Genomic DNA, 12,222 nt, shown 5'->3' on the forward strand with positions numbered 1-12,222 from the left:
TGCCCACCTTTTCCCCCCTGTCTCGGACAACCATTAATCTGTTCTCTATATCTATGAGTTTGGTGTGTTTTTTTCTTCAGTTTTTTTTTTTTTTTTTAAACCAGTATTGTTATCCCACAGGTAAGTGAGATCATACAGTATTTGGCTTTCTCTGACTTATTTCACATGGCATAATGCCTTCAAGATCCTTCCATGTTGTCTCAAATGGCTAGATTTTCTCTTTTTTATGACAATGAATATTCATATTCATGTGTGTGTTTGTATCATACTTTTTTATTCATTTATCCATCAGTGGACAGACACAAAGGTTGCTTCTATGTCTTGGCTATTGTAAATAATGCTATGTGTGGGGGTGGGAGGATGCATATATTTTTTTTTGAGTTAGTGTTTTCATTTTCTTTGGATAAAATAACCCAGAGGTGGAATTGCTGGGCCATATTGTAGTTCTATTTTTAATTTGTTGAGGAACTTCCATAATGTTTTTCATAATAACTGCATCAATTTACATTCCCACCAACAGTATGCTGACTTTTTTTCACATCCTCACCACCATGTATTATTTCTTGTCTTTTTTATGATAACCATTCTAACAGGTGTGAAGTGATAATCTTATTGTGATTTGTATTTCCCTGATGATTAGGGATATTGAGCACCTTTTCATGTACGTGTGGCCATCTGTATGACTTCTTTGGAAGAATGTCTATTCAAATTCTCTGCCCATTTTTAAGTCAGATTGTCAGGCTTGTTTGTTTGTTTTAATCTATTTTAATTGATTTTTTACAGAGAGGAAGGGAGAGGGATAGAGAGTTAGAAACATCAATGGGAGATAAACATCGATCAGCTGCCTCCTGCACACCCCCTACTGGGGATGTGACTACAACCAAGGTACATTCCCTTGACTGGTATCGAACCCGGGACCCTTCAGTCCGCAGGCCTCTATCCACCGAGCCAAACTGGCTAGGGCAGATTGTCAGGGTTTTTGTTTGTTTTGTGTGGGTTTGTTTTTTGGTGTTTTGTTTGTTTGTTTGTTTTTTGCTATTGAGTTGTGTTAGTTCTTTATATATTTTGGATATTAACCTCTTATCAGGTATATGATTTGTAAATATTTCCTCCCAACCCATAGGATGCCTTTTCATTTTGTTGATAGTTTCCTTTATGTAGCTATTAATAGCTTTACAGAAGCTTTTTAGTTTGATATAGTCCAACTTGTTTATTTTTGCTTATGTTGCCTGTGTTTTGGTGTCAAATAAAAACATTGCAAAGACCAATGTCAGGGAGCTTATTGCCTATGTTTTCTTCTATGAGTTTTATGGTTTCAGGTCTTACATTCAAGTTTTTCTTTTTTTTTTTAAATTTAATAAATCTTTATTGTTCAGATTATTACAATTGTTTCTCCCCCCGCCCCCCATAGCTTCCCTCCACCCAGTTCCCACTCCACCCTCTGCCCTTACCTCTCCCCACTGTCCTCATCCATAGGTGTACGCCTTTTGTCCAGTCTCTTCCCGTACCCCCCACACCCCCTGCCCCCTGAGAATTATCAATCCACTCCCTTTCTATGCCCTTGATTCTATTATATTCACCAGTTTATTCTGTTCCTCAGATTTTTAATTTGATTTTTAGATTCACTTGTTGATAGATATGTATTTGTTGTTCATAATTTTTATCTTTACTTTTTTCTTCTTCTTCTTCTTCTTCTTCTTCTTCTTCTTCTTCTTCTTCTTCTTCTTCTTCTTCTCCTTCTTCTTCTTCTTCTTCTTCTTCTTCTTCTTCTTCTTCTTCTTCTCCTTCTTCTTCTCCTTCTTCTTCTCCTCCTTCTTCTTCTTCTTCTTCTTCTTCTTCTTCTTCTTCTTCTTCTTCTTCTTCTTCTTCTTCTTCTTCTTCTTCTTCTTCTTCACCTTTCAGCATTTCATATGCTACTGGTTTGGTGGTGATGAACTCCTTTAGCTTTTCCTTATCTGTGAAGCTCTTTATCTGACCTTCAATTCTGAATGATAACTTTGCTGGGTAGAGTAGTCTTGGTTGTAGGTTCTTACTATCTATCACTTTGAATATTTCTTGCCACTCCCATCTGGGCTGCATAGTTTCTGTTGAGAAATCAGCTGACAATCATATGGGTGCTCCCTTGTAGGTAATTAACTGTTTTTCTCTTGCTGCTTTTAACATTCTCTCTTTGTCTTTTGCCCTTGGCATTTTAATTATGATGTGTCTTGGTGTGGTCCTCTTTGGATTCCTTTTGCTTGGGGTCCTGTGCGCTTCCTGGACTTGTAAGTCAATTTCTTACACCAGGTGGGGGAAGTTTTCAGTCATTATTTCTTTAAATAGGTTTTCATTATCTTGCTCTCTCTCTTCTTCTGGCACCCCCATAATTCTGACGTAGGTACGCTTGAAGTTGTCCCAGAGGCTTCTTACACTATCTTCAACTTTTTGGATTGTTTTTTCTTTTTTCTTTTCCGGTTGAGTGTTTTTTGCTTCTTTGTATTTCATATCTTTGACTTGATTCTTGCGTTCCTCTAGTCTGCTGTTGGGTCTCTGTATAATATTTTTTATTTCAGTCAGTGTATGCTTAATTTTTAGTTGGTCCTTTTTCATAACCTCGAGGGCCTCTCTAAATTTATCAACCTTTTCTAGGAAATTCTTGAAAGACCTTATAACCATGGTTTTGAACTCTATATCCAGTCGTGTGTTTTCCTCCATTTCTTTTGTTTGTGATCTTTTTCCTTGTCTCCTCATTTTCGCTGCTTCCCTGAGTTAGTAGGGTGGCTTTGTGTGCTAGGTGTCCTATATGGTCCAATGGGTCTGCCCCCCAGTTACCTGAGGTGGACACTCTTGGTGCACCCCTTTGTGGACTGTGTGTACAGCCTTGTTGTAGTTAAGTCTTGATTGTTGTTGGTGTCACTGGGAGGAATTGACCTCCAGGCCAGTTGGCTGTGAGGACCCGCTGTGTCTATAATGGAAGAATTGCTGTGCTGGAGACACGCTTATGGGGCAGGACTTATTTCAATGGGACTTTGATGCTCACTGAGTCTGCCTCTTGAATGTGTCCCTTATGAGAGTAGTTGAAATCTGGTGTCGTCTCACACAGATCACTAAATACACTAGCTTCTGGATCTCCAATTGGGTTCAGGTCAGCTACTGTCTGAGGCCACCCACCCAGAGCTACAGCAAGAACTAGTTTTCTCCTCTTTGCTTGGGGTTTGGAGGTTTTGGAGCTGTCTGACTGGAGCTTCAGTTAGTTTGATTGAACTGCGATAGGGCAGGCCATTTATATGCAAAAGCCACTGCTCGGAGCTTGGGTGTGTTTGTAGATTGTGTGGGGCAGAGTCTCAGGGCATCACTAGGCTAGGGCATGGCAAACAGCAATGGCTGCCAGTCATCCTTCTCTGAGTTTCCACGTTTCCAAGTCCCTGCGTCCCGCGCTCCACCGCAGTAAATAATGATTGCTGGGCGCACCTCTGCAAGAAAGTCACCCTCACTTTCCGACCCGATGGCTGACAGTCCAGCCTCTCCCCGTAGGAGTTTGGGTCCCCCGCGTCTCCCCAGAAACTGGATTTCAGAGTAATCGGGAGCTTGTCTCCTTTCGGGTTGAAAAAAAGCAGCATATCCAATCACCCGCCACCAGCCGCATTCGCGCGCCTCCATACCTCAGCTTTTCAGCGCTTGTGCACGTCTCAATGCTCTTTTCTCTTTCCTTCTAGTTGTAGAACTTCCACTCAGCCAGCTTCCCGTGGTTCTGGGTGATAAACGTTTTGTCTTTTAGTTGTAGTTTTGAAATTGCTGTGCGAGGCAGCAGTTTAGGTGTTTACCTATGCCGCCATCTTGGTTTCTCTCATTTCATTTATTTTGAGTTAATTTTTGTGTATGGTGTAAGATAGTGGTCCAGCTTTAGTCTTTTGCATGTGACTATGATTTTCCAAACTCCATTTATAGAAATAGCTGTCCTTTCCCCATTGTGTATTCTTGGCTTCTTTCTCATAAATTAATTACAGTATGCAGCTAATAACTCTTATATAGCATGAGGTACATAGACTTGTTTTCTCCTCTTTGCTTGGGGTTTGGAGGTTTTGGAGCTGTCTGACTGGTTGCTGAAGTTAACAGACACCTCAGGTGACCTCTTATTTTACCTAAGAAAGTGGTCCTGTATTGCACAGGCCTCAGTAAGTCATTTTTAGAACAATGGATTTGTCTCAGAAATTAGAAGTGTGTTTCCAGTAATAAATTAATAAAAAATTTAAGCTAATTTAAATCAATTCTTACTCCTCAGGTATCGAAAACAAATGGAAGAAATGCAAAAGGCTTTCAATAAGACAATAATAAAACTCCAGAATACTTCAAGAATAGCAGAGGAGCAGGTTAGCCATCTTCATGTTTTATTTACTTTTTTATAATAATTTCCATTTTGTAGACTCTCGCTGGTAAGATAAGTAATGTTGCTTTTCTTTCCCCCCTGGTAGCTTATGATTAAGCCTGTTAATGTCATTTTAGAAAGTTTATGTAGCTATTAGTATTAACATTTCCTGTAGGGAATATTTTCTTGAGCATTATTGATAATTGCATTTCAAGATTTGTTTGTGTGCAGAAGTGCAGTGGTGATTGCTGGGGTGAGGGTGGTGGGGCGCAGAGTGTGGGTGGAAGTGAAAGAGGGTATGGGGGGGATAAATGCTGATGGAAAACAATTAAATTTTAAAAAAAAGCATTTATAATCTTTATTCATTAGGAGCTTTCCTTACTAATACTTTCCTCCCACTGAGGAACTTAATAGTTTTTCCAGATTATTTTACATGAACTTATAGTTAATGTACAGAAGAAATGAAAAGACAAATATTTATTTCTTCTTTTGTCACAGGATCAGCGGCAAACTGAATCCATCCAGTTGCTGCAGGCCCAGCTGACCAACATGACACAGCTTGTATCAAACTTATCAGCAACAGTAGCCGAATTGAAACGGGAGGTAATTATTGTATTTTAAGACAGTACATATGTAGAGGTTGTCATAAAAGCAGGCATGTTAAAATCATGGTATCTAGCATTAGCTGGTTTGGCTCAGTGGATAGAGGATCGGCCTATGGACTGAGGGGTCCTGGGTTCGATTTTGGTCAGGGCACATGCCCGGGTTGCTGGCTCGATCCCCAGTAGCGGGCATGCAGGAGGCAGTCAATCAATGATTCTCATCATTAATGTTTCTATCTCTCTCCCTCTCCCTTCCTCTCTGAAATTAATTAAAAAATATTAAAAAATAAAAGAACATGGTATCTAAGAACTTTCACCAAACAAAATTGTCATTTATAGAGAACTTTTCAGAAAGTCAGAATGTGGCATTTTAAAGTTTTGGAAATATATTAATTATCATAATCTTTTGGAAAACATGGCTTTCATAGTTTAGGTCTTACTTAAAATACAGTTAGTTATAAAACCATTCTTTTAGGCCTTTTGCAAACCATTGATAGTTGCAATACACACTTCATTTTCAGTTCAAAAAGGCTTGAGTTACTTAACAAAGGAAACATTTCATTGATTAGTAAGTATTTATTGAGCAACCAGTACATGTGAGGCATGAGTTTTACCGTCCCAGGTTGGGACACACAGCAGTGAATAGTCCCTGGCCTTAAACATGGGGAGGACAGTGGCATAGAAAATGGTGAGATGTGGGTGTGGGTAGTGGTAGTGATAAGGGTTGCAGCCGTAGCCACAGTGATGTTGGGAGTCTTATCTGAGGAGGTGACATTAGAACTGAGCACTTAAGAGGAATTAGCAGTCAGAAGTTGCGGTCAGAACAAACCTGTTACTAGACAAACTAGAGCAAAGAACTTAGGTTAGAAACTGATTTGTTTAAGTGCAGAAAGAAAGTTGGTGTGACTGGAGCTGAGTGAATGAGAGAAGTGTGAGTTTAGGATATTTCAGGAGCCCAGTCATATAGGCTTTTGTAGGCAATTTAGATTTGAATTTTATTCTAATCATTGCAAGTCATTGGCAAGTATTACATAAAGAACTGACATGTGTCATCTCATTGACAACACTTTGAGAAAGTCCCCATTTATTGCTCTGTGGGGAGTTACCTCTTGGGGAACAGCAAGAGCAGAAGTAGGGAGGAAACTTAGGAGGCTGTGGCAGTGGCCAGGTGAGGGGATGTTGGCTTGGACTAAGATTTTAGATGTGGAGAAGAGTGTTAAGTTGTTGAATTCAAGATGTATTTAAGAGGAGAAGGACAAGCCTTGCTGAAAAATTGGGTGTGTGGGGTGAGGAATTGATAATCCCCAGGTTTTTGGTTTAGATAACTAGGTGATTGGTGGTTCAGTTTTATAAGATAAGGTAAGAGCACGAGCTTTTTCTCCCCAAGGAGGAGGTAGTGCAAATGGAAAGACAAAACAAATGTGACAGAATGTTAACAATTGGTGAAAGGCACAAGTATGTTCATTGTACTACTGTTAAAACTTCCATAGATTAGGAAATTTCAGTGAATTGGGGAAAAAAGGAGAAACATTAAAACATTGTCATGGCAGTATGTTTCAAAGAGCAGACCTTGCATTATGATTATGAAGCACATTAAGAAAATGTTGAGATTTGTCATTTGAATTTTAAATCCCACTATGATTTTCCTGGTGTGATTTTTAAAGTACTACTATTCTCCCTTCTCATCTCAGGTTTCAGATCGGCAGAGCTATCTCATCACTTCTTTGGTTCTTTGTGTGGTCTTGGGATTGATGCTTTGTATGCAGCGCTGTCGAAACACCTCTCAATTTGATGGAGATTACAGTTCAAGACTTCCTAAAAGTAATCAGTATCCAAGCCCTAAAAGGTAATGTCAGTGTTATATTTCACAATTTTTTTTACTATTCTTTTTATATTTTTGATAATTTTGGGTAAATGGATATTGAGTTCATTTCTTAGAGAATAATCCTAAATATTTTTTTACATGTATTAGCAATAACTGGAGTGTTAACTTAGAGCTTAGATATTATTCTTATGTGGTATGTACAGCTCTCAATAGCTTCCATCTTACATGTCGTGTACTCATTGTGTTCTCTGTTGGTTTTTCTTAATGTGTTAGGTGTTTCTCTTCCTATGATGATATGAATTTGAAAAGGAGAACTTCATTTCCACTCATCAGATCCAAGTCTCTACAGCTAACTGGCAAAGAAGGTAGGTGTTTATGAATATGTAATTTGTACATATATATGTGTAAACATGAATCTAGCTTACTTATGGGATAAGTATAGCATCAGTGTTGTGTTGGAGACCATCTGCAACAAATAATGGGTATAGTCAAAAGCCACCTATCATTTTCACACTTTATATCTATCTCTGTTCCTGAAAGCTCAGAGGGTGGGAGGGGCTGAGTTTAATGAGCCATTGGTAGCTTTGTTTGCACTTGCTCCTGTTTAGAAGTATTTCTTTTTAGAAAGGGATGTTTGAGACAGTCCATCAGATATGGAAAACCTGAATGTGCTCCCATAGCATCCTGTGCTTATCTGCTTCCTCTTCCTGTACAGGTAGGACTCCTTTTGCCTCTAGTTTAGAACTGTGAGGCAATTCTCAAAACAATCTGGTCTTTCTCTTTTTTAAAGCTCAGAGTCTATAATAGCATTTTATTTTCATTGGCTAATACTCAATGAATAATTAAATTTCAATGAATATATGTGTACTGAGTGGCTGATTTCCTATATTAGTACTTTTTATAGTAGTGCTTTAATTAGTGCTTATTAAGAAAGTTTAGTATCCTTACAGCAATACTAAAATAACCAAACTAATGCTGTATTTCAATTAGCAGTGCTTTCTTAATCATTGGCTTCTCTCTTTCTTTAGGATTTAGTAACTAAGCAGCCTATTTCAATTGATTATATTATTCAAGTAATCATTCCTGAGCTTTATTGGTTTGCTGTTACCACCAAGGTTTACAAACTTAACCCATTACATGTGTGTTTACTTAGGACTAGTAACTCTCTTTCTCCTTCCTCCTTCCTCCTGTTTTTATATCTTTTTTTCTTCTTTTGGCTGATATGTCTATTTGCATCTGAAAATTTTAATTGAAATATCTCCAGAACTTTTTTATTTTGTAAATCTAAAATTCTACATACATTACGCAGCTCCCCTTCCCCCCCTTCACCCAGCCCCTGGTAATCACAACTGTGTTTTCTGTTTTTCTTGAACTTAACTACTTTAGCTACCTCATGTACGTGGGATCATATAGTAGTTGTCTTTCTGTGACTGGCTTATTTCACTTAGCACTGTGTCCTCAAGGTTCATTCATGTCATAGCATGTGATAGGATTTCCTTTATTTTTAAGACTGAAAAATATTTCCATTATACATATATACCACATATTGTTTATTCGTCTCTTATTAGGCATTTGGGTTTGTTTCCACTTCTTGGCTATTGTGAATGTTGTCAGTATGAACTTGAGTGGGCAAAGATCTCTTCAAGACCTTGATTTAAATTCTTCTAGACATATCAATATGGTAGTTTTACTTTTTGAGGAATCTTTGTATTGTTTCCCATTTTACAGTCCTAACCACCATTGTATAGTGGTTTCAGTTTTCTTCATATCCTCATCAACACTTGTTGTTTTCTGGGTGTTTTGTGTTTTGTTTTGTTTTTTATAGTAACTGTCCTAATGGGTCTGAGGTAGTATAATTCACTGTGGTTTAGATTTCCATTTCTCTGATGATGAGTAATGGTGAGCATCTTTTCAAGTGCTTGTTGACTATTTATAAATCATATTCAAGCCGAAACCGGTTTGGCTCAGAGGATAGAGCGTCGGCCTGCGGACTCAAGGGTCCCAGGTTCGATTCCGGTCAAGGGCATGTACCTTGGTTGCGGGCACATCCCCAGTAGGGGGTGTGCAAGAGGCAGCTGATCGATGTTTCTCTCTCATCAATGTTTCTAACTCTCTATCCCTCTCTCTTCCTCTCTGTAAAAAATCAATAAAATATATTTAAAAAAATCATATTCAAACCCTTTTCCCATTTTTAAATTAGGCTATTTTGTTTTTTGTTGTTTAATTGTAGGAGTTCTTTATATATTCTGGATATTAACCCCTTACCAGATATATGATTTGCACATACTCACATTTAAGTTGCCTTTTTAATTTCTCACCTGAGGATATGTCTTTATTGATTTTTTCAGAAAGAGAAGAAGGGGAGGGGGAGAGAAACATCAATGTAAGAGAGAAATACTGATCAATGGCCTCTCCTATACATGCCCCCACTGGGGATTGAACCCACAACCTAGGTATGTGCCCTGACTAGGAATCTAACCTGTCATGTAAAGGACAATGTCCAACCAACTGGGCCACCTGGGCTAGGGCCATAGGTTGACTTTTTTCTTTTTTAAGAAATATTTTTATTACAGAGAGGAAGGGAAAGGGAGAGAGAGATAGAAACATCTATGATAAGAGAGAATCATTTATTGCCTCCTACACATCCCACACTGGGATCAAGCCTGCAACCCAGGCATGTGCCCTGACCGGGAATCGAACCATGGCCTCCTGGTTCATAGGTCGATGCTCAACCACTGAGCCATGCTGGCCATGTGTAAGTTGACTTTTGACTTTGTTTTGATTGTGTTCCTGATAGACAAAAGTGTTTACGTTTGACATAGTCCTATTTGTCTATTTTTGATTTTGCTGCCTGTACTTTAGATGTCATATATTCAAAAAATCATTGTCTCCCTTGCCAGTGTGGCTCAGTTGGTTGAGTGTCATCCTATGTACCGAGAGGTCACTGCAGGAGGCAGCCGATTAATGTTTTTCTCCCTCTCACTTCCTCTCTCTAAAAAAAGCAATAAAAACATTAAATTATTGTCAAGTCCAGTGTCATTTTCTTTTAGAAATGTCATAGTTTTAGGTCATATGTTTAGGTCTTTATCCATTTTGAGTTAATATGGTGTGAGGTTGTGAGGTAAAGGTCCAATTTCAGTTTTTTGCATATAGATATCCAGTTTTCCCAGCACCATTTGTTGAAGAGACTTTCCTTTCCCTGGTGAATGGCCTTAGCACCTTTGTTGCAGATTATTTGATCATATGTGTGAGGGTTTATTTCTGGGCTTTAAAAAAATTCCATTCGTCTATTTGTCTGTCTTTATGCCAGGTTATTTTGGATTTTCTGTGAATACAGGCACATCTTTTTAAAATTCCTGTTTAAATTTGTTGGGCTTTTTGAATCTCTGAATTGATATCTTTTTATCATACTGGGAAATTCTTAGCTACCCCTCTCCCCCAATACTACCTCTGCCTTATTTTAGAATCTCCATTTAATTAAATGTGTTAGTTCTTCTCTCTGTATCCCCTTTGTCTCCTAAACTCCTCTTATCTCCCATCTTTTTGCTTTTTTTGTGCTATATTTTGGATGATTTCTTCTGATCTGTTTTCCAGGCCATAGCTGTTTTATAGTTCACGATTAAATTCATCCATTGACTTTTAAATATCAGTTATTTTTCATTTCTAAGAGTTCTTTTAGTACTTTTTAAGCATCTAGGTCCTTTTGTTTTTAGTTTCTTGAAGATATTTTCAAGCTTGGTTTTTTATTTAAATATATAGTAAGTGTAACTATTTATAGTCTATATTTGATCATTCTAATATCTTAAAATTAAAATTTTAAATATCTATTCATTAGTTGACTTTGCAGACTCTTGCTCAGGTGCTTTTAGGGTTGTGTGCGTGATTCGTTATCTGTGTGCTAATCCTTCTCTTTGAAAGTTATTTATAGGGACAGTTTGAGTGCTAATATGTAGGAGAATTTGTGTTTGCTATATATTCAGGAAAACTTTACATTCATGGCTTGAGGCTTGTTGGATCACCAGGTGATGGTGATTTGGACAGTCACTCTATGGGTTCATTCTTTCCCCCGAGGGTCTAGTCGTTTGGAGTCCCAGCTTGCCATTGGGGAGTCAGAAGGGATGTTACAAACTGCTGCTTTGAGTGGGCCCTGGGATTTGATTTTTTTATGTATTCCCTTATGCTGCCACCAAAACTCAAGTCCCCATATTCTTGCATTGGCATATGCTCTCTGTACAAAAATGACTTTTGTGGTCCACTTGACTTTTTGGATTCCTACTTTTCCTTCGATTTTGGTCTGGAGACTGCTCATTTATCTTGGCAGCTTTTAAATGCTTTTAGTGATTAAAAAATCCATCATATTTAGTTGCTTTCATTGGAGAGGTTGTTCTGAATAACACTAACACCCACTCCAAAAGTAGACATAATGTTTTTTGAAAAAAAACAATTTGAGTAAGAATAGTAAGCTGATAGAAATGACTGTTTGAGGAATGGTTAGATATTTTTATATATTTGATGACTTTCTCAATAAATTTCTAGGACATAATGTAAAAATATAATTGGTTGAATTATGTTATTAATGAATTTCTGGCATCTGAAGTTTCATAGTGAATTTTCTCCTTATAAACTTCTGCCTCTGTCATATCACAGATCCTTTACTCTTAATTGTCTCAAAGGGACTGAAGTCTCACAGCCCCTCTTGGGTATATGTGTTTATAGTGTCCATGTGGGTAGCATAGGGCTGTCTTGAATGTGCTTGAAGTAATGAAATTTTAGAAACCTAAAACTAATATTTCTAATTTACTCACCATGCCAGAATGATCACTCATTGCCCTTTGGTCATTTATATTGCATGTTAAAGCTGTTTTTAGGTTTTGGAGTTCATAGTTTTGATTATAGTAAATCATAGTAATAAACAATTAGAAAAAAGTCTTAGACCTGGTTTTGTGTATGTGTTCCTCTGACTTTCATACATGGTCATAGCTGCTTGTTGCACAATATTGACCCACATTTGAGGCACAGTGTAGAGGTTAGTCTTTTAGGAAAAAAGATGATCTGTAGGTTTGATATTAGCGTACTGGTGATGATGTTATTTTCTCAACAGGTAAGAGGGGTGGACTGGGCCTAACTGTTGGCCAGTAGTTAGCTGGTAAAGGCTGAGGGAAGGGGACCAAGCACAAAATAAGAATGGAATCATCTCCCACCTTGCTCCTGCCTTGTTGCTCTTGATTTACTAATTTGAAATGCATAAATATATGGTTAAGTTTCTTTTAGGAAAAATCCCTAAGGGATAATATAATATTTTATTGTGTTTAATTAAAACCTAACCTGCTTTACATCTACTTTTTATTTTTTTCTTATTTATAGTAGACCCAAATGCTTTGTACATTGTAGAACCCCTCAAGTTCTCTCCAGAAAAAAAGGTAATATTTTTTCTTTTTAAGTGTCTTGGT

The 12,222-nt window shown here is 37.7% G+C and overlaps 1 protein-coding gene across 4 annotated transcripts in view; it reads left to right on the plus strand.

The window, feature by feature from the left end:
- SUCO (SUN domain containing ossification factor) overlaps positions 1–12,222 on the plus strand; it is a 64,551-nt gene that overhangs the window by 49,177 nt on the left and 3,152 nt on the right. For 3 of the 4 annotated variants that reach the window (XM_028152018.2, XM_008145855.3, XM_054711675.1), the window contains 5 exons: positions 4,262–4,349; positions 4,844–4,948; positions 6,639–6,793; positions 7,046–7,137; positions 12,137–12,192. In XM_028152018.2, coding sequence (XP_028007819.2) covers positions 4,262–4,349; positions 4,844–4,948; positions 6,639–6,793; positions 7,046–7,137; positions 12,137–12,192 — 496 coding nt within the window. Of the gene's footprint in view, positions 1–4,261; positions 4,350–4,843; positions 4,949–6,638; positions 6,794–7,045; positions 7,138–7,396; positions 7,488–12,136; positions 12,193–12,222 lie in introns of all 4 variants that reach the window. The other variant, XR_003619206.2, reaches the window with a different exon arrangement.

Source organism: Eptesicus fuscus, chromosome 22 (genome assembly GCF_027574615.1).
Source record: "Eptesicus fuscus isolate TK198812 chromosome 22, DD_ASM_mEF_20220401, whole genome shotgun sequence".
Taxonomy (NCBI): Eukaryota; Metazoa; Chordata; class Mammalia; order Chiroptera; family Vespertilionidae; genus Eptesicus; species Eptesicus fuscus.